General features: G+C 33.6%; 1 protein-coding gene across 1 annotated transcript in view; it reads left to right on the top strand.

Annotated features, from left to right (window-relative positions):
- Window positions 1-8,273: 8,273 nt before the first annotated feature.
- The window catches only part of LOC128998505 (uncharacterized), a 146,143-nt gene continuing 130,858 nt past the window's right edge, over window positions 8,274-23,558 (top strand). The window contains exon 1 of the mRNA XM_054424669.1: window positions 8,274-8,451. Coding sequence (XP_054280644.1) covers window positions 8,325-8,451 — 127 coding nt within the window. The 5' untranslated portion in view covers window positions 8,274-8,324. The remainder of the gene's footprint in view (window positions 8,452-23,558) is intronic.

Below are 23,558 nucleotides of genomic sequence, written 5' to 3' on the forward strand. Positions count from 1 at the left end.
CCTTTTTGACGCTAAAAACATAAGATTTTGCAATTTCTATTACAAACATTTTGTATAGCTTTTAAAAAAATTAATAATTTAGTATGTTCAAGTGTTATCTTGCGTCTGATGATTACATTGAAAATTCCAAAAAATGTAATTTTAAAATTCCCATGTTATTCTTATGCAAATAAAACATTCTTTCGCCCATTAGCATGCGAACAAACCTTATGATGGTTAAGGGGTGGGAGTAGCTTAAAACTAAGGTGGGAGTACCTATAAGATGAGCAGAGCAGTGGGTTTTACAATTTTGTTAGGAATTAAATTACTGTAACATACAGCATTTTACCCGTAATCATTCGAGCCATTCTTGTTAAAAAACAATAATCCGTTATTTTGTTGGGGTTTTCGGGAAAATAACTATTCAAAATCGAAATGAAAAAAAATCTGGAGATATCATGGATTTAGTAGGTACCCACATAAATACATTTCATTTAATTGGACCACAGGTGTAATGCAGTCTGTATCTATATACACAATTACACATCCACACACATACACTGACATCACTTCGAAAACCAGGGAATACCAGAACTGATATATCCACCTAAAATATAAACTCGAAAATCAAGACGAAAACCATACTTTACACCATGTACTATGTATAGGGGAGGATAAATTAAAATTGTTGAACAGCTGAGTAAAGATAGTGCTATTAGTACTTTATGGCCAATACGATCCAGAAATTGGATTAACCTATGTAATCCATACTTTAGCAGTTTTTCTAAAAAAATCAATACCTTAACATGTAAGTTTATTGGGTAAAAAATAAGGATTCTCTTAATATTATTTGTTGATTATACTTGCTAAATCCATCAGTTTGCTACATTTGCTGGGCGTAAAACCAATATTTATTTCTAGGCAATATTACAAAAGCCAACTGTTGAAGTGTTTCATATACACGGTGTTTCAGGAAATGTTTACTTTGATTCTTTGTCTGGTGGCTTCTGTTTTATTTAAATTATTGTGGTATTGTTTTGTAATTTTCTAATGTTAGAAATTTTACTTGGCTTCGTAAAAACTATGCCTTTTTCTATGAAATAGTACAGTAATATTTTCACTACCACAAACTACATTACAATTTTGAGTAGATTTACTGTTAATTTTAAAATTCCATGTTATCTACAAATAGCCAAACCAAAGATATTTCTTGTGTAAATAACTTTTTAATTATAAGGCACGTAGACACCATGGCTACGATTTAATAACTTCCAAACAAAATTCGATATATTTACTCTTATACTGTAAAGTTCACGAAAGCGTTAGTAAAAATAAATTATGTTAAACTGGTAATCAATACAGACCAGTTATCTTAGGATATCAAGACTAATTTGAGACTAATTGATAATTGGAGTCATATCGAGATTTTGTTTTGAAAGTGTGTTACCAATAAATAATATAAAGTAAGCCTGTTCTTTAGAAAATCCCTTTATAGAACTCACAACTATACAAACTGAATAATATTTTACATTATTAACTATTTAAAAGGAATCTTCTGAGTAGGTTCTTAATATTTAAAATAGGCTACAAAAGTTGGTTTAGGCTACATTTAGTTGAAGGTTTATTTGACTACACGTAATATAATTTAAAAACAAGTACTCTTATACAGAGTGTTTCCAAATTGTCTGAACATATTTTCTGGACTTGTTTCTTGGGCTAACACAAACATAAAATAATGCCGTATGGGTCTAAAATGTCTAGATTTCTGTTTGTCGGTCTGTTTGTGATTTTTAAGAATTATTTTATATCTTGGGAATTTTTCGAGATAGAAATTTAAATGTGTATTTAAGTTGGTAAAAAGAGCTTACAAAGTTTCGGTCCAATATCTTAAGCCTAAGTTTATCTTAAGTTTAATATCTTATTTCAATATGGCGACCGTTTAAAATCTTGAATGCCAAATTTCATGAAAACCGTAAATATTAAGAAAATCTTTCTTCATATCAAAAAGATAGAGAATGTAAATCCAAATCAAATTAGACCTTGTTTGATAAAATCGGATGACAAACAACCGAGTTATCAGTTTTTATCTACATTCGGATACGCAATTTAATAGGACTTCAATATTGTTTATTATTTGTTATTTTACAGAGCAATAATGGTAGTCCTATTCAATTGCGAAACTGAATGTAGAAAAAAACTGATAACTTGGTTGTTTGTCATCCGATTTTAACAAACAAGGTCTTATGTGATTTGGATTTAAATTTTCAATCTTTTTGACTTGAAGAACGATTTTCTTAATATTTACGGTTTTCATGAAAATTGACACTAAAGATTTTAAATGACCACCATATTAAAACAACGTGAGATATTGGAACGAAACTTTGTAAGCTCTTTTTACCTACTAAAATACACATTTATACTAATTTTGAAATTTATATCTCGAAAAATTACCAAGATATAAAATAATTCTTAAAAATCACAAACAGACCGACATACAGAAATCTAAGCTGTTTAGACCCATACTTATATGGCATTTTATGTTTGTCTTAGCTCAAGTAACAAGTCCACAATATATGTCTAGACAATTTGGAAACACCCTGTATATGAAATCCCCACAACATTGTCCAGCCCACGTTCGGAGAGACAAAAATGATTGTTTCGGATGAAGACATATAAACCACAATCCGGAAAAGAAATTTCACTTTCATCATGGCAACACATTAGTTATTAGATTCGCCAGGTTGTCGGTGAAACCTAGTCCGCATGCAAGTGTAGTAAGTACTACGCTAATAGCCGAGTGTTTAAATAACTTTACAGGGTTTTAATAACACAGTTTATATGGGTACGTATGCAGTATGATGGACTATGCCGATATTTTTCTCAGAAACTATTTGCATAGAGATAATTTGTATTTGGGACCTTGAATATACTTTATATTCTTCGTAAAGCTACGTATTTAAAACATTTGGTAGCCTCCCTATCTTTAATGACAGATTCAGGTTGTGTGTAAAAAAAAAAAATAATTTTAACTTTTAATTCTTTTTCATAAATCTTACAGTTGTGGAAATAATAGCTGATTAAATCCAATATTTTAAGCATCTATGTGTCCCCGATTCAAAAGAATATACCTTAGACATTAGACAACTCTTTCTACCTAAGTTAATCAATAATTAATTATTTGAAGAACAATATGTTGTAATTATAGTGTTAAAAACTAATTTAATTATATGTGCAGAAACATTGTATATAGTTGGACAGAAAATGTAAGCAATGTGACTGGTAATCGTTACTAAAGTTATCAGTTTGATGATTGAGATGATTGATTCAAAAGTTAAATGAGAATTTACTTTTACATTTAAATTAAAATATTCGATGAAATAATTAACATACAAAAAACTAACAATTGTATTCGGGATTTTATGTTTATCAAAACGTTTTATGTTATTTTATGTTCAGCAATCACTTTATTTAAAACTCACATAAAAGAGTATGGACATTAAAATTGAAATCTGAGTTCATCCGGTAAAAATGTCCAGTATAAAGCTTTACTTGAAACAAATATCATTAGTTACGAATGTCTGTGAATAGTATGATCTATTGTACAGGTATATTGAACGTTATAAACAAAATGATTAAAAGTGTAAACGATAGAGAGTTGTGCCTGAATTTTAAGAGCTTCAGGTCATAAATCTATTTAATCAGAAATTAATCACCAGGGGCTATCATTTTTATGGCATCACGTTAAAGAATGAAATATATCAAAAACGTTATTTAAGTTTTTATCAAACATTTTTCATCACAATTAGTAAACTACACAGCAAACCTACAGACTAAGCGAATTTCCATTTGCCTGATTGGATTCTCACTTGAATCTATTTAAATTACATTAGGTTAATACAAGTTGCTGCTACAAGGGGGGTAATAAAGTGTGTTTTAGTAAAATATTACTAGCTTAGTACAAAATAAAGAAACTGGTCATGTTTGATGAACATATCCATAAATAAACAAACTACAACAGTTTACTTATTCACCTTGAGAATTACGTGGGAATTTTAAATTAACAATATTTAGAATTTTCTCCCTAAACAACAACTGTACAATAACACTTTGATATACCAAATGATTTGTTTAGTTTGTTGCCCTTCAAAATGGTCTAGAAATAAATTGGGAAATTCAGTATTTTCAGGTAAACAATTAGATAATCAGATTTTTACACCATAAAACCTCTGGTAAAACGCTTTCTCATGATCCGATCGTGCTGGTTAGCGAACTCATTTAAGTTTATCCCGTCTTACACCTTCACACCAAATTTAATCAAAATCGAACAAAAATTACTGAAGCTATCACGTTCACGGACACACTTATATTATATATGCTGTATGTAAAATTTTGAACGGATGGTGATTTTGGCCTCAGGGGATATCAAAATGAAAAAGTGAATCGATCCCGGGCCTAGGTCTTACCATGAGACATACAGTAATAGCTACTTCCCTATAAGGAAATTCGCTAAAACAGGTTTCCACTATATTTAGAGATCTGTCATCTGGTCCCGTCTTCAAGTAATAAAAAGTATCCAAAACATAATAAGTGACCAAAGTAAGTAGCCTAAACATACACAGACAATGCTGTAAATTAAAGACCACACAGTATAGTATATTAGTCAAAACAGGAAACAAGAAAGCTTGAAAGTTGGTAATTAGTACAAATTGATGGAACACAGATCCTGAAACTTACAAACTTATTATTCTAAAAGTGATTGAAAATTTGCTCAAAAATCCCTTAAGTTACAAACATTTTCTTTACCAAAAACTAGCTTCCAACAATGAATTCCAACGTTCAACCAAATCCTTCGGTTAAATAACCTAAAGTCCAATGTCAAAGGGATATCCTGTTGCGGCCAAAACAGCCTGATTACCGTTAAATTTGGACTATTAAAATAAATTAGCTAAGGCTGTAATGGGAGTTCCCCAAGGCTATATATTGAAGCCTATCATATTCTAGTTTGCATGCTAATTGGCAGGACTTTCTACTCCTTCACAGTGTAGCGCGGTATTACGTAAGTATTATAAATCAAATATAGGAATTGCCAAAGACGGCTGAAACTGACTTCAAAAATGTTGTATAAGAAGGGGTTCGGATTTTATGGTATTAACTTATTTTATTCTATAATTTAAAATCTTCACAGTCAAATATCACAGTGAGCTATGTTGCTTACTAATCCACATGCGTTTGCTGTTAAAGTTGAAACGTTAAAAACGGAAATTGTATCATAAATAGTGTTTTTTATGTCTAAAACTGACACATTTTATTGGTCATATAATTGATGGCAATTTGACATGGGGTTCATTTGCTATAAACTCGAACATTCTAACTCTTTTACCGTTCCAAACTTGTCATCACTTATACAAACGAGACTATTTTAAAATTATGTTTAAGTATTGCATGAAGGCAAGATAGATTGAGCAAGTTATCAGCTTCTGTGGTAGATGAAATTGTGAATACACCGTATTAAATTATCACCGTCTGTTGTGGATTAAATGTGAGAAAAAGATACGTCGTAGCAAGTCCCCATCTGCAGTGGAATTAGTAGGGTTTATGGATATATACGTTGTAGCAAGTGATCCCCATCTGTAGTGGAATTAATAGAGTATATGAATAGATACGTCGTAGCAAGTGATCACCATCTGTAGTGGAATTAGTAGAGTTTATGGATATATACGTCGTAGCAAGTGATCCCCATCTGCAGTGGAATTAGTAGGGTTTATGGATATATACGTTGTAGCAAGTGATCCCCATCTGTAGTGGAATTAATAGAGTATATGAATAGATACGTCGTAGCAAGTGATCACCATCTGTAGTGGAATTAGTAGAGTTTATGGATATATACGTCGTAGCAAGTGATCCCTTTTTAGTGGAATTGGTAGGGTTTATGGATATATACGTTGTAGCAAGTGATCACTATCTGCAGTACAATTAGTAGGGTTTATGGATATATACAATTAGTAGGGTTTATAGATAGGCACATTGTAGCAAGTGATCACTATCTGCAGCGGAATTAGTAGGGTTTATGGATAGATACATTGTAGAAAGTGATAAGAGTCTGTAGTGGATTAAGTATGTGGATAATTTCATAACAGGCTCGTGTGATACTATATTTTCTCAGGGGAACTCCTGTCGTCCCGCGCCACTGACGCAAACTGTAGGACAATACTATCTGTACACATAACTAGAACGTTACGGCTATAATTACTGTTAGTCTAAAGTCAACGTCCAAATGTGACACCATTTGTAGAAACACGTTTTTCCGGTAGTAACTTTTGGCAAACTATCCGTCATTTTTGGTTTACAGATAAAATTAATAGTTATTCTGGCCACAAAATCGTTGGTAAGTCACAATTACACAAAACCCATTTCATATATTTACTTAGCTTTTTAAACTTAAATATGCAATTCAAAATTATTAATCCCTGTTTTAATCGCAAATGCTAACTTTTCCCCTCTCAATCCAAAGATTTTGGAAGGTCAGATTGCATTACAAGTATTGCCACGTGTCCTATATAATCTAATACTTGTTTTCCTTCATCGGAGGACCTCCACCTTTGCACACCGAATTTTTCATGAGTTATTTCCCGATCAACATTTTTAAAAGGATTACATTTTTTACTCGCAGATTTTAAAATATTAGATGTTTTATTTTACTCCAAATGTATTCAAACTTCTACCGTATTCGCTTGCAAAACCATAAAACGTACAACTGATATTAAAAGTGTATTTAAAAAAATATCAAATGCCCCTCAGACCAGAGGTAAAATACAAGAATTGCGTGCCGTTACCAATAAAAAACTGTTGTCTACTGGATAGGCCTACTGTATTGTACTAACGCAGTTGATAAGGTGTGGCAGATTAAAAGATGATTTTATGAATCAGTTTTCTGTGTAAATATATATTAAATCTATAAAGTTGAAAAGTAAATGACTTTCCTTATGCTTAATTTTAATTTTCCGAGATCATATTAGTGTTATCACCACTGGCTTGTGATCCATAAGATCACCTGGATGTCGAAGATTGAATTTATGACGTAGCAGGAGTATTTGGTTTTTGACATATTAGGCACATTAAGGTATGAATTAGGGATGATGTAGGGTTAGCATTCGATGGGATTAGGGTTGGATCCTGATACCTGCAAAAACTTTTAATCAGTACTACCATTGTTCTGTACCGGCTCACCCCTTTCTTTGCTGGATACGTTCCATGTACAGGTCCGTAGCCTATGTGGATGGGCAAATGCAAGGTTAAAACGCCGCTAACTTCTTTTAAAAAGGAGAATACTTTATCTTTGTACTACCATGCCTGTATACATCTATACATCTATCGATCTATACATCTATCTGTGTACATCTATCCAGGTGTGGGTGGGTAGCTGATTGGTTAAAGTAGGCCTACTTGCTTGAAAGCCAAAAGGTCACCACCTAGATCCTGAGGAAAGTCATTTCGATGGCAGGGGGTTGAGGCAACTGGGTGTAGTTGTTTCTGATCATTCAGCTGTTAGTCCTGGTTAAAAGAGCTGATCTTAGTAAGTAACAAAGCCACACATATTTTATGACTCTTTTTTACTTTCACCTTAGATTCATATTCGTAAAAAACTCACTTGGAAGGTGTTGCTGTCTTAAGATAATGATTGTAAATGTCTGATAAATTAGGGATATATATAGGGAATATATAGAGGGATTTACAATGTCACCAACACTGTGAAAAGTGAATCAAATTCTGAAGTCAATGAATTACATGAATAGATACGTCGTTTGAGCTTTTGAATGAATTTTCCTGGCTATAACAGCTTACCCTAGACAGTAATAAAGCTACACAGATCACATAACGCCACTGTATAGTCTGTATGAAGGAATCTGTCTCCTGACTCTCCGTCTACCAGGGAACTAGCCAATGATACCAGTACCCGGTGAAATGGCCAGGAGACAGGTTCCATCTTACAGATTATAAACTCATTTTACGTGCAAATACACACCAACGTTGTTTTCCTAGCTTCAAAGTAACGTTAATGAATGACTGGGGTCATGTGCATCTCATGGCTACCGGTTCTTCCTTGGCCAGGAGATGCATCATCCAGACTACGGAGGTCCATTAATGGAGCTAATGGACTATCACCTCCGACCACACCAGTGACGACTCCACAGTTCTCGCTTCCAGAGTCAAGTGTCCTGCAGCTCTCTCTCTCTCTCTTTCTCTCTCTCTCTCTCTCCGCCGGAGCCCAGTTCCGTCGCTGCCGCTCCCCAGGTTACGGTAACCTCACTGTGCGTTCGGACGTCTACCCGTGAGCATGTGTCTAAATGATCGACTCGCGTAGTGTTGCACCTGTTACCATGCTACAGCCAAGGAGACCTCCAGTTCCTCACTGGTTTGGATATTTTTGTGTCTTCGTTTTGGTGAATTTGTGTTGTCATCATGTTCATACAGGTTGGTTACAGTGTTGTCATTTCTTTGATTTATATAACGGATGGAATTTAAATTAACCATCCGGTTGATTTATAGTTAAGTTTTTTTTTCATTCTAATTTTCTTAAGTAGAAAATTCAAGGGTGTACGATGCAATTTGATATTTATAGCTGTGTTGTGAGAATAGATAATTATAGATCAAATTTCCCATTGAATGGACCAGGGATGTCCAATGAGTTCATATTTCCAAACAATGAATACATCGTTGATAACGGAATCGCTCAGTTTTGGTAGACCCAAAATGATGAAATTTTTGTTTAAAACCCAAGAAGGGCTTATAAAATAATTACATACAAATCTTTATCATAACAAAAGTACCGCTAAAAGTTAAGTTAATATAAATTTTGCTTTAATTTTTAACAATTTTCAATATATTTTTCAACAAAGTCGTAATAATGTACGACTGCAACTGTGATCTGCAATATGGACTTCATCGCCACGTAAGCTCTCTCTTTTTGGTCCATTTGATTGTTTTCCTACAACAAAGTTAAATATAAGTATATTCACTCAATTTATGTAGCTTTGGCCCAAATTAGACTGATTCACTTTTACTTGTTCGTACGTATTTCTTGGGAGACTACACTGATGGGTCTAACAGATGCCGCGTTTAACGATATCTCCACCTTAGCACTTTTGTCATTATTTTAATTATTCCTGTAAATGAGTTTGAAACGGAAGTTTTGTAATAATAAGTTAGTCTAGTACAACTTAACGAATATAATCAATTTATTTTTCTAATATGTGACTCCTTTTCATCCAGTTGATGATAATTATAGAGACAACTCGATATAAAGGAGTCTACATTACTTTATATTATCTATCATTACATAAAATTAAACTTAAACGTATTACGTAATAACGTTGACAATTCAATCCAATGTATATAAACCAATCTTTTCTCGTTTTTAATAACTCTTTTTTATCTTGAATGTCCAAATCATAAAACAGACAAGAATACTGAAAAAAAGTAAATAATGCTTGCAACAGCATAAGATTTGCAATTTTAAATATTTAAAGTAGGCTAATAACCACATTATGGTGGAATGCTAGCAAAGTAAAGTCAAAATGTTAATGACAACAATTTCTTACTTACTATTTAGTATTACTATGTAGTATTAAATTTACGTAAAATTGAACTGTAGCTGTAATAGTCAATTTAAGATATCTAAGCTCAATAAATGTGTGTAATGTAGATTAAACAGTGATTTTGGAGGATTTTAAGGTTCCTTTAAATCAACAAAAACGTACGAATTTAAATTCCACGTATGAAATACTGATGAGCTTATGTGATCCTTAAAATTTTTGAAATAGTAATAGGTGTACCCCCAATTTGAAGCCATCAAATATTTTTATGAATGTAAAATAGCCAAAGTTATTTACATAACGATTCAGATTTTAACTTGAAATAAAAAAATATATTTTAAGTTCCAGAATACAGTTTTTTCCTAACAAACTATGTAAATAAATGATTATCCTTAAAATAAATTTTAGCTTATGCCAGCCTCTATATACATGATATAAATTAAAATTATCTTGTAATACATCATCGAAATTCTTTGGGACTGTTCTTTTTATCAAAGGAAATACAAAATATCTCGTACAAGACATTTTTCGTCGCTGATTCGTTTTACGGGTTTTTATGTTTTATTTGATTTTTATTCACTGATGAATAATGTAAAATAACTACTATCGGCGTTTTATAGGGACTTTGTTTGAGGCGTTAAAAATGCTTTGATACTGTATGTAATAAGATTATAGTTATGGCCCCAAATTTTTGGGTTAGAGAAATATAACGATACCTAGATGTCATTTGCGGGCTATCAAGTGGTGGCTATAAAACAATGACAGTAACGGGACCAGAATTTCAACCGTTCCCAAAAAAACTTAAAAATTACAATTGGCATGTCAAACTAAAAAAAAATAACAACAAATTACTAACCATACAAATTAAATAATCCAAGAGCTTACCTAACCTAGCAGACCACGTTTGCAACTAACCATAACAAAACGAGAAAACAGCTATACAGGGTGTCCCGGATCTCTCTACCAAAATTTTAGAGCATTGTTCCTGAATAAGAAACATATCTTAATACCATATTTAAATTGTCCGGATTTACTCACACAGCTACCATTTTGTTTTTTCACTTATTCATTTTTACTAAAGAATGGTTAAACATATTAAATGGAAAGTTTGCACAAACATTTATGACAACTAGACAAAGCTACCAACAAATTATGAAAATATTTTAAATTCATAAAAAATGGCGGCCATTTAAAATTTTATTTCTTAAATAACCCAAAAACCGTTGATTTTACAAAAGCTTTTTCTAGAATAAATTTTTTAAGGCAATTCCATTACAAATCGACTGACACCTTATTTATTAAGATTGGACGAATATTAACTGGGATATGGCAGCTTTAGAGATACGTGACCGCTTTCAGCATGCGCTGCAACTAACCTCCAGCGGTCACGTATCACTAAAGCTGCCATATCTCAAGTTATATTTGTCCAATGTTAAAAAATAAGGTGTTAATCGATTTGTAATAAAATTGCCTTAAAAAGGCCATTCTTGTAAAATCAAAGGTTTTTTTTAGTTAAGAAACAAAATTTTTAATTGCCGCAATTATATTTCATGAATTTGGAAAATATTTATAATTCTTTGGTAGCTTTGTTAAGTTGTCATAAATGTTTGTGCAAAGTTTCCATTTCGTATGTTTAACCATTCTTAAAAAAAAATATAGGTGAAAAAACAAAATGGTGGCTGTGTGAGTAAATAAGGACTTCCGGACAGTTAAATATGGTATTTAGATAGTTTCTTACTCAGGAACAATGCTCTAAAATGTTGGTAGAGTTCCGAGACACCCTGTATATCCTTTCCACTTTGAAGTCACCAATTATAGTGTTTATGAGTGTTTACAGAACTACTAACGCCGCTGCACGCCCCGTTAGCTTCCCGTATCATAACCGAGTGTTGGCATAAACTGTTTCCTACCGTGAAACAGCTGTACACAAAAACCAATCCGGTACCTCATTGCACGCTTGTTAAGCTCAGATGCAAACGAGCAACGAGCAACGGGGCGCGTGCTCGACGTAACGTCTAGTTTCACGCTTCTACAATCAGTTTCATGCTAACTCAAGATACAACTCTTGATACAAGTGTGGTTCCGTTAATGTTTATGGTAGAGCTCCTTTGCTGTAGCCGGTAAATAAAAAAAAAATGCTGTCTCTGAAAACTAAATGAAAGCTTTTTGCATGTTTTGATATTGTTTAAATTATTTTTATGCTACAACTCACTCTTACATCGTCTGAACCTAGCAATCACTATATTATGAGCAAGATTAACTTGATTGATTATTTTATGATGGGTATTTTCTCAGACTGTATCCTCAAGATTAACTTGATCTTTGAGTTTTAACTAAGGTATTCTTCAACATAAGTTACATAAATGTCTAATAAAAAACCAATTGAATTAAACATAACAAATTTAACATGGTGTCCCATGTTGCTTGCTAAATAGCAACAAATATAAACAAAATAATAATAACATATTCTTAAAAATAAGCTGACTATAATAGCAAATTGCAAGTACATTACAAAAGAAAATAATGTTAGGACGAATATCATTGTTTAAAGACTGCAATATATTCCACTAATCTTCTCCTTAAATCCCAAATTAATGAATTTTCTTAAAACTTAATTTCTGTTTGACGAACGAGAATTCTCAGTGTCTCATGGCAGGTTAAATAGTTTTTTTTCAATATATCAACATTGGACCTATAGACTGCAATATTAGTTAAAAATCAAAATAAACAGTCGGGCCAATTACGCAGTAAATTGTTTTGAAAGATCTAACAGTGTGCTAATGAATTTTCCTGAGGAAAGCTCGGTCCCAGGTACTTGTATACAAAAAAATATAAAGGGTGTTTAACAATTAACTCAGGTATGTTTACACTATTCAATAAAGGGTGGATCGCTATATATTTTAGAATCTGAATCTGTTTATTTTATACGTTATTATGGGTAATGGTACGTAGATGAATATTTCAGTTTGGAAAAAACTATCTAGACTATGGTACTGTAGAATCTTTCTAAGGATAATATAACTATTTTTAGCACCTTCTTTCTTTTTGTACAAAAGAATCAAACGAAAGGGTGAAAAACACTTTGTAATCTTTGAAAGACACTTTTAACACAACAAAAAGCAAAACAAAAGGAACAAAACAAAAGACTCGAAGATTCAGATGGAGAATTGGATTTTTAGTGCATTTTACAACATAACAACTAAACTACAGTATTTGTTCAAATGAACAAGAACTAGTTTCAGAGTAATAGTCTAAAATGATTTTCAATAGAATATGTTTTATTAAAACACAATTCATACATAATCAATTTCTATAATTTCACAAACATCAAATAAAACTGTTAAATATTTGTCAGATTTTGTGCATGTTTACACTGGTTTAACATAAGTTTTAATATAAATATTATTTATTTACATATTATGTTTTATTAAATATTCAATTCCACATAGATAAATTGAGACTTTAGTTTATGAACTACAATTTAAAATGTATCATGGTATTACACTTTACACATTTCTTTATAAATAAACAACATAGCTTAAGTTTAAAACACAGACACCAAACTATTTCTTTCACATCAATATCCATTTTAAACCAATTAAACTCTACAACATAAACAGAACGAGTGGTTTCAGTAAATCCGTTTTGCCGGTTTCCATATGCGAGTTGTTTAGCTTTCTTCTTCGTCTTATCGCTAACTAAGGATGCGAAAGCCACATGTCCGTAGAAAGGTTTGAGTCATTCCTCGACTGTAGAAAGTAATAGGGAATTTATTTGGTGGCTTTCGCTGAATCGCAGATAGTCATTGTTTTTATTGCACTCAAACTACCTTCGACAAGGCATTATTACTGTGGCAAAAAATGTTTATGTCGCTACGGTGTTAACGCATACGCTTGGTTGGTCATTTTCTCGTTTGTTGATTGAGCTGAGAAGAAATGTCATAATATAAACAATTCAAGGATAATAAGACATTTAGTTGTTGATAATTTCCTGTGTTGATCACACATACTGCTAGCTTTGACTGTGTTATGATACAATACTTGTTAATCGACACAAAACATGATTGCGAAACGATTTGAAAAAAGTGCGTCCTTGAAAATAATGATGTTTTAATTTGTGTTTAAAATAACTTAAAAAATACTTGGTACATTTTTTTGTGTGCGCTAGGAACATTTTAACACACCCAAGTTGTACTTTGCTTGTTTGAAAAAAATTGAAATGCATGATTCATTGTTGTATTTAGCCATGCTTGTATTTTATTATTTATCTATGCATTAAAAATATAAAAATAAAGAAATGTAACTATGCAACAATTTCTTTAACATCGAATCATATCATTGCATTCTAAAGATCATTTTACAAGTTACCAGTATCTTTCCGTGTTGGGGTTAAGTAGACCCAATTTCATTTTTTTTTCTGGAATTTTCTTGTTAATCAAATAACTCCATTGATTATTTTAAATATATTGGTTATATATTAAGTTTAGCTCTCATTTTCTTCAAATTAAATCCTTCAGAAATTATTTATGTACATGCTAGAAAACAATTTACAACCATGGTTATGTCAACGTTTATATTTCAGGTACGTTCCAAACAACAAAAGTGAACTTAACATCTTATATTACTACAAATGATCGACACTTTGTAATTTGTATTACTGTTTACGGGATTTTAAGATTATTTCAAAATACATGGTACTTCCGAACTTTATGATATCAGCTTCAAACAAATCACACATCTATACTTCAATCTATACATCTTCACATCTATACCCTTCAAATCTTCAACACTTTCTAAGTCTTCAGTTGGAATATGTGAAATAAAATATAAGTTAGTATAATGTGGACAATAGGGTGAACTAATTTAGTTTCGGGATTATGTTTTCAAACCCAATCTTGCAGCAAATATAACGACAGATCTCTAAAACCACTCTTTTACTGCTGTGAAAGTCACAACAAAAGACCCTGTTTTATTGACGACAAGAGCCTTGGAAATGGAAGACTTGACTACGGCTCTTCTAAGGATAAGGAAACGCAAACCTTGCCTTTGACGCTGTACTAGTTATTTTCACATTATTTATTTTTACCCAGTAATTTAGACAACTATTTATATCTAGAAAATGACTTGTTAAATTATGACATTTTAAAGAGTATTACTGCATAAAAATTACTCGTGCATTTAAATTCACAATATTTGATAAATAAATTTTTAGATTACATTTTGATTAATTATATAATTCCTTCTTAATGAAAGAAACCTATACCGCCTATAACGTATAAAGTAGACCATAGTTTCCAAGTTAATTAAATAATGTCCAGTAAGGTTAAAAACTGTAGCACTTTATATAATGATGATATTACAATTTTTTTGTAAAATCACTATTTTAATTTAAAGTAAAGCTTCAAACGTTTGTAGATAAAAATAATGACAGATTTTATTGATATTCTATAACCATTCAATTATAACGAACGCGTTCTCTGTAGGTTGCGAACTCATTAGTGTTGAGAGCTACTAACAGATTTGTTAACATTAATGTGTCCTGTTTTCCTTTAAAATGTAATAGATATTATTACAATTGTAGGCTATTTAAAAATATAAAAAACTTATTTGAAAACACATCCATTGTAGTAAATGCCCAACTGTTGAGTAATTATCCGAATATATTATATTTACTATAGTAAACTCTCAACGTATCTTCGAATCTAAAATATTTATTTCAGTAGATATTTGTTTGATCAATAGCCATACCCGGTACTCATAATAGTTTATACGGTGAAATGCGGGATTATAGGGATTAATTCAAACCCATATAGTACATCAAGTGTTAGATTTACTAGAACCAAATTATGCCAAAATTGTATCATAAATAATAATTTAGTATAAATTGTTCATAGCAGAATAATGGTAAAATTAGTATCCTATTCTCAACTTAAAGTTACACTTTCTTGTATGTTAAAGAGAAAATTTAACGATATTTATTTCGATAAATAATTTATAATTATAATAGAACTTCAACGGTATTTCGAGAATATCCGACGGTGCCCAAAATGTGTTTATAATGTTCTTAATTGCGAAAGATAACTATTTTAATTTTAGTTTAACTTTTTTCTAAGACTCTTCTAAGAAACTGCTTCCGTTTTCAAGTGTCTAATTAATAATCTGCATTTACTCAACCACCCTCTCTAACCTAATTTACCTAAAGGGGTTTCCACACATTGATTGCATGTTATATATTACATAACCTAAAAAACAATGTACAAAACATAATGAAACCAACAATAAACACAAATATCCTTATTAGTTCGAAACCTCTAAGCTGGTCTGGGAATGTGTTCCTAAAATATTCAATGCTGCATCATGAGTTAATTTCTGTTGTTGCGTGGCTTACTTAAAAGATTATCTCAGTAGTAGATTTACAATCCAACAATGTAAAAGAATGAGAATGGTATAAAGAACTTAGATCTCTTCTATTCACTTTTAATTCCTAGTCCCACCACCATTATTTTACTTATACAGGGTGGTAATAAAGTCCGAAGACAGTTAAATATTTTCGAAACGACAACAGATAAATCAATAAGATTTGGTACGTCAACACATGGGGACGTCCCGCAAGGAGTCAGGAGGAAATCTTAAATAGAAGCAGAGGTTGACATTTACATCAAATTAAAGTCTTTACTAACAGAATATACTACCGCAAATTTGAACTCAAACGGACAACCGAGCCAAGAATGACAGTTGTTCAAAGATTCATTTAATTTGCATTGCTATTATACGCTTACTCCTCAGTGGGTACAGCCCCCCTAGGAATCTGAAGAAAATTGTTAACGTAAGCATAGGTCGATATGCACATCAAATTAAAGGTCTTCACTAGTAGATTACAATGCCGTAAATTCAAGCTCAAAAGAACGCCTGAGTAAAAAATGGCAGTCGTTCAAAGCTACAAAATGGCAGATCAAGAAATTTTTGAACGCCTGCCATTTTGCGCAGGATCAACCTTTTGAAGTGCGGTTTGCGGCATTATATTTTACTAAAAAATACCTTTCATGTGATGTGCATATTGACCTATGCTTCTATTTAAGATTTTCGATCGACTCCTTGTGGGCCGTCCCCCTGAAGAGTTATTGGATCACTGAATATGTATTAAAATAAAGTTTTATGTTCTGTAATTTTGTACCAAGTATTGTAGCTCTATCTACATTATTTTTTAAAATATTGAACTGTCTTCGGACTTTATTACCACCCTGTATATTATTTCTTACAATTAAATTTCAGACCTCCGTAACGGAAAATGTGATTTTCATTAACGGGAACCGCGTTGAGTCACATTTCAAACTCTATCCTTATTAGATGGTTGTCCTGGACTTTGTAGAGTAGCGTATTGCGTCTCGGCAATGGAATACAGTTATACCGGACACCGGCGATGTTGTAGAAGGAGCTCGGTTCCATACAGGATAGAAGTAGCGGACCGGCCTAACAGTACAAGACCCTCCGTCGATACTTACCGATATCAATGTCGATTGTCGATCAGGCTCTTGTAGAATATAAATTTAAACAATAATTTCCACCATAATATCTTTGACTTCTAATACAACTAGAGATTCCATCCCCATGTTAAATTTGTCCTCAGTTTTCAAATCAACGTCGTAGTTAACGTGAGCCACCGACAGATTGTACTGGTGTAAATTAAAAATTGGTGTTGACGTAAAACTGGTGGAAGACTTATTGTAAGCTGTAGCAAATGGTATAACCAATCAACTATGCCAGCAACGAAACATAAGGTAGATGACAGAATTTTAGACACTAGTGCATTTGTGACTGTGTCACACAACTCTATTCTTTTTTATTCGAATTCGGCGACAGCTAGTCCACGTAGAAAGATGTCTATTTCAGTACTGGTATCCAATAACCAATGGTACTATCATACAATTTAGTACTAGAATTCGAAAGTAGTTATGACGAAACATGCGTAGTTATTTAAGTGCGAAAGAAATTGGTGTAAACGTTTAAAGTTTAATTAACTCTAGTTCATATCTGTTTGGTCATCGAAAACATCGAATAGTATGCAGAGCATTCAATTTTGTTTCCAAAATTATATTAGTCAGTCAATCTTTCGTGCTCTTTGAATAAATATTTATTGTATTGAATGGTTGATTGTAATTGTGCATATTACACAGGATTCGAAGATTTTAGTAAATAATTAATTAGGAATGTATCTCAAAATGTTTCTTTAAATTTTACGTAATATGATTGCTATAATATGGATAAATGATGTAAGTAGATTTTAAGGTTAGAATAATAACTACACTTAAAAGCTCAAAGTTTTAGGCCTAAAGTTTTGGCGTGTCGCTGGCCTAGTAGTTAGTGTCTCTGACCAGTTCATCTATTCCTAGCATACCCATAAAGTGTTTGTGGTTCTTTCATAACAATTGACTAGGAAATGATTTCTAAGCCACTATGTAGTATAATTTTAACCTGATTAGGTCTTCCTAAGTCCTAAGTAAACAAATCTTAGGAAGTAATTCTAAAAATGGATTTCATTCCACAAAATTGATGGAGGCTCGGATTCAATACTAGCCAATCAATTATTGTTTTAACAGATTATATTGGGCGAAAGGAACTGTCCCTTTAAGGAATATCTTAAATGTCAAGCAAAGTGGGGTTCGTTCTTGAAAATGAAGTGTAGACTTTTTAAACTCATAAATAATAGATGGAGAAAATACTCAAAAATGAATTGTCATCCAGTAGGATGTGAGATGGACCAATGAACTAACAACAACGGTGGATTGAATGGTTCTCACGGAGGTTGAGAACCGGAAGACCTCTGCCAGGTTTACAATAGTAATCCTCATGCCATCAATGGACTTTTTACCACGCGTAAATCTGTCAAAATGTTGTAATAGTGGTGCCTCTTTCATTGATTTAGATGTAACATAAATTTCGTTGAAAAAAGGTGTCGGCATGGATAAATATAACAGTGAAATATGACAAAGAGTATTTTGGGTGATGGAAATACACCGATAACTTCTAAGAGTTCTACCTCAGAGTAATAAAACAAAAGGTTTTGTTTTATTACTCTGAGGTTCTACCTAGTAAAACTATAAAAAGTTACCGTTGTAACATCCGTCGTTGTTGAAAGTTAAAAATCGCAATGGTTGGGGAAGTTTCAATGGGAATTTCATAGAAAATAACCAATCTCTGTTTTTATTGAATATTATTCTTGACTCTACCAGGTTTATTTGTATTAAACTTTCCTCTTGAATATTGCTACGAATACGACGTTTAAAAGTATTGATGGTAAAGGAAAATAAACGATAAAAACATTATTATCTGTATTTGGCACCTTTTTACTATTTGGCTTAGGGATGTAAGATTTTAATTGTTACTTTATAAATCAATCAAGAAGGTAGGTTCTTACTTTTGATGCCAACAGTCGCATCTTGGTGTGCGTCTCTGAGCACGGACGGTATGGTTATCTTGAGTGTGGGGGGTTCTTCCCGGAACCTCAATTGAGTCAAGGGTGTCGCCACCTCTGGTGGATAGGTTCATCCGGGTGGGTCCCACTTCTATACCTGCCTCCTTTTGGGAAACCCTGATGGCCTGGCAGTGATGTTGGGTCTGACGGGCAAACGAAGTAGATCGGGTGCTGGGTCCGAGCCCGCCAGGGGTATCTGGGGATCTATCGCTCTGGTTATCTCTGGTTTCCCAGCAATGGGTAAGGCCTCGATCGGGCAGCGGTGTAAATGGGAGGTTGGGGTTCCCCCGGTCAGCTTGCTGACGGTCCCCTTCCTCCTGGCTATTGATGGCGGGTTCTGCCTGTCAGGGATTAGATAGGTCCCGAGTGTTGCTTGCACTAAATGCGTCGGGGCGCTCTACCATGGACCTCTAGGTCTCGACCTAGTGGAACCCAGGTGGAGTGACGCTTAAACAAGCAGCCGGAATCCCTGGTTAGGATTGAGGGGCAACCCTCCTTCCGAAGGGTCTGCTTCGGCAGCCGGCGAGCCTGATGACCTTAAGTCATCCGCCCATGATGTGCTAAAGGTTGATGCGTAAGCTTCGGCCTACATCATGGGGCCCGGGTATGTCCTAAAGGATAGGTACCGGGTATGCAGTCAGGGGGCTTCGGCTCTCATGACAAAACGAAATGGAAATGTCCAGGTGATCACAATGTTGAACTGGCGAAAATACGCGCTGGCTTTTCGGATGCGTTACGAAAGCTATCTAAATCCTTCATTAGATATTTTCACTAGTTTAACGTTTTAGTCCGAAAACGATGGTTTGACACTCAATGGAATTGGAATAGGATTGCAAAAGAAATAGTTTTAAATCAGTTTCTTTCATTTTATCCTACAAATCACGGTATCGGCTGCAAGTCAATCTGAACTAGATCAACAACGGGCGATCAGTTAGTCACCATAGACCTTGAACTCGCCTTCATGACGTCAGGGCCCGACAGTGCTACCTTGAAGTACACCGTTGTCAGAAAGCAGTAGCCACCACGCCCTAACCGAACTGCCACTTAACACTTGTTTAACACATTAATTTACCCATTCGACCTCAGTTTTTTCTACTTAAATACTCGCGGTTGGTAGGTAATATATCTTGTACAGTTCCGAGTGTTACCTGTTTTTCCTCCACTGGTTTGTTAATTTACGTTATACTCCAGCGGAATTTTGATGGAAGAAACTAAAATGCTTCCATCGAGAATCGTCCCAAATATTTATGGATATGTCAGGATTGAACTCGACCCTCTTGAACCAAAGTTAAAGATGCATTAGGCTAGAAACACGCCTCAACAAGAGTATTTTAATTCTTAGCATAATCTACTGACAAATGACACACCGAATTGTGTTCATACAATGATTAAACTACAAATGGATTACACAAATAATTTCTCACAGAAATTCATTCTTTTTCAAAGTTCTCAAAATGCTAAAAAAGTGATTCGCAATCGAAAAATTACTGTTCTTTCATTTTTATACAGGTAGCTATTTTATATTGTTTTAAATCCAACAACCCGTACCAATGAAGTTATGTTCTATAAATTGCAAAGATTTGAGGAATTTAAAACATTTTCATTAATTCAGCGTTATAACTGTCAACAATTACAGTGAACGCTCGGTCAGGTCACAGGTTTAGTCAAAGCTTTGACTTCAAACGTTTCTCTCGTATTGTTAACGTCAAATCTTAATGAATTCAACTTTATCGTTCGTCGATATTCTTCACAAAGATTTCTCGCTTTGTGATCGTCGTGTAAGAAGAAGTCAGAAAATAATAGAATTGCTGTGTTACTTAATAATTCAATGAAAGATCCATGAAAACTGTGTTCTGATAAAACTGCCTTTAAATCCATCAAACATTATCTGTAAATAAAAAATGCGTGCGAATTCAACATTTTTATCACGTGTCGTAACACTTCGGCCCAAGTAACACTTCGGCCCAGTAACATTTCGGCCCGAAACCCTCAGATGTGGCCTACGGCCCAACTCTCTACCTGCCCACTAGTAACACTTCGTCCCAACAAAATATTTGACAGGTTAGGTTAGGTTAGGTTAGGTAAGATTCCACCGATTCTCCGTCATATGAGGTCAGAGGATGCAAGGGGTGACGGTTGGGCGACATTCCACCAGAGGGTGGTTGCAAAGTATACAGGTCATGTACCTCTTGACATACCACTCACAAAACAACCTGCGCAGAAACGAAAAGATCACGTGGCTCGCGCCGGTAGGTGTGGGGTACCATTCAAACCTGCGCGGCTCGAAACGGCCCAGGGTTCTTTTGTTTCTGGTATTACTATACCTGAACTGCGTTCCCCAACCCTTGTCAATTTTTCGTCGGGCCGAAATGTTACTCCATTAGCTTATTTAATCATCTGTAAAAGCGAGTGGGACGAAGTGATACTGTTTTTCTAAGAAATTTGAGTTTGGCCGAAATGTTACTGGGCCGAAGTGTTACTACATCTTTTATCACGGTTTGGTTTTAAAATCGATTATGAGTAAAATTGTAAGTGCATATTTTAGAAATACCAGACATTAAAATAACGCTTGTATATTTCTACCAGATACAATATAGTTTGTTCAAATAAAGAAGGTGGTCGGGGATGGGGCCTCCCTGTGGTCAATGAATAAGGTTTGTATTCATTGGGTAGGAAGGTTACATCCCAACCGTCTACATTAATTTAACAAACTATAGCAGTAATAGTTCGTGTCACACGTATATCTAAACCAACACCAGAAACAATATATAAACTCCGGTTTATTTCTGTTCTGCGGTGCGGTTGAACGGTTCCAAAAATCGGCTACATAAAACTATCGAGATAAAAGGCGGACATAATGGAGTATAAATTCATTAAATTGTCACGGACGGTTGGGTTGTCGAGTGGTTAGTGAATTCGTTTAGTAATTTGGAGGTCGCTAATCGATTTTAGAAGTCTGTAACTTCTTTCTCCCTTTGATGTTTTAAACTGAAACCGACCGGGATCGATCGTTTGACTTCTTAGTCAGTTGTACTTTACTAACAATTCAACAAAATTTATGATAAGACAGCTAAACATGGCATCATTACACTGCTCTGTAAAACCATTGTATTTATTACATCGTACATTCGTCACAACAAAAAGAACAAATTATGGTTTATATAGCTGCCATTGAATTGATAAACCCGGTCCTCAATAAAAAACGACCTACCTTTCCAGTTGCTGATCTACTAGTTACCTAATTAATCCGTATTCCTGTGGTTGAAACATAGTTTGATACGTACATATACATAGGAGTCAAAATTGATTTTGCTATTTGTAATCCTCAAATCTTACAGTATATCTCATCTTTGCTAAGAATGTATTCTCCGCTACAATGAAGATCTCTACTTGGTATTAATTAAGGGATCCTACTCCTCGATGATTTTCGCAATTTCTCCGTACCGAATCTTTGAACAGGTTTATTAATATATATCAACATATAGTTCATATCAGGGAGTTATGGTTTAGAATGTTCTCAATATATGTAATTTCTACTTAACTGGTACTAAATAAAAATAAATAATTGAATTCATTTTTAATACACACTTGACGAAACCTTCGATGGTAAAACCTCGTTTAAAATATTATAGTCTTATGACAAAGTTTAAGCTAGACCAGTTACGTAACATATGAATTAATAAATATACACTTTTTGAAGTGTCTAAACTGGTGGGAGTTCAAACAATGCAATATTCTTTCCATGATTCGAGATAGGATTCTTTTCGTTTTGGGTTTCACACGTCTTTTTCTAGAACTTAGATTTTGGAACAAGCTTTAAAAATCTGGGATTCTAAAAAAAAGTAAGCATTCGCAGGTTGGTGCGGTGTCTCGGATTCATGTCCCGACCACTCCGCTCAGAAGTGACCTAGTTTCCCCCCACCGTGCCTTGGACCGCTACTTGTGCAAAATCAACTGGAACCTGCGTTCCGTCTATCCTTCCTAGAACTCCAACTGCGGTCAGATGGACCAGATTTTTCTTCCAATAAAAATAGGAAACCCTATAATATCTATTTTTGAAAGAAATTTCAAAATCGGTCATCTAAAACGTTGTTGTGTGTACAATACTATAGAGTATACAAACGCATTTTAACACATGTTATTTAAAAGAATATTGCGGAAACTTTCAATCACGATTGGTAAGTTTTTATGACGTTTCGAGATATAAAATATGATCCCGTCCTCAAGTGAGGAATTATTGGAAAGATAACAAGAATAGTACGTAAACCCAGCAAAAGTTAAACCATGTATGTACTGAGGGACGTTGGATATTTTTTTTGTGTGAGACAATTTCATTTTTAATCAGAATAGGGATAGAAGTTTTAATCATTGATAAAATGCAATTATGATTTCTTAGTTTAAACGTCTTTGTGGTTTAAATTCATTGTATGGAAATTAGTTGGAAGTATCTCTTCAATCCTTTAATTACAATATTTTAATGTGATTTGAACTAAAGTTTGTATAATAAGGAATTTC

This window comes from Macrosteles quadrilineatus, unplaced genomic scaffold, assembly GCF_028750875.1.
Source record: "Macrosteles quadrilineatus isolate MER2022 unplaced genomic scaffold, UCM_ALF_1.0 Scaffold_7__1_contigs__length_78375512, whole genome shotgun sequence".
Taxonomy (NCBI): Eukaryota; Metazoa; Arthropoda; class Insecta; order Hemiptera; family Cicadellidae; genus Macrosteles; species Macrosteles quadrilineatus.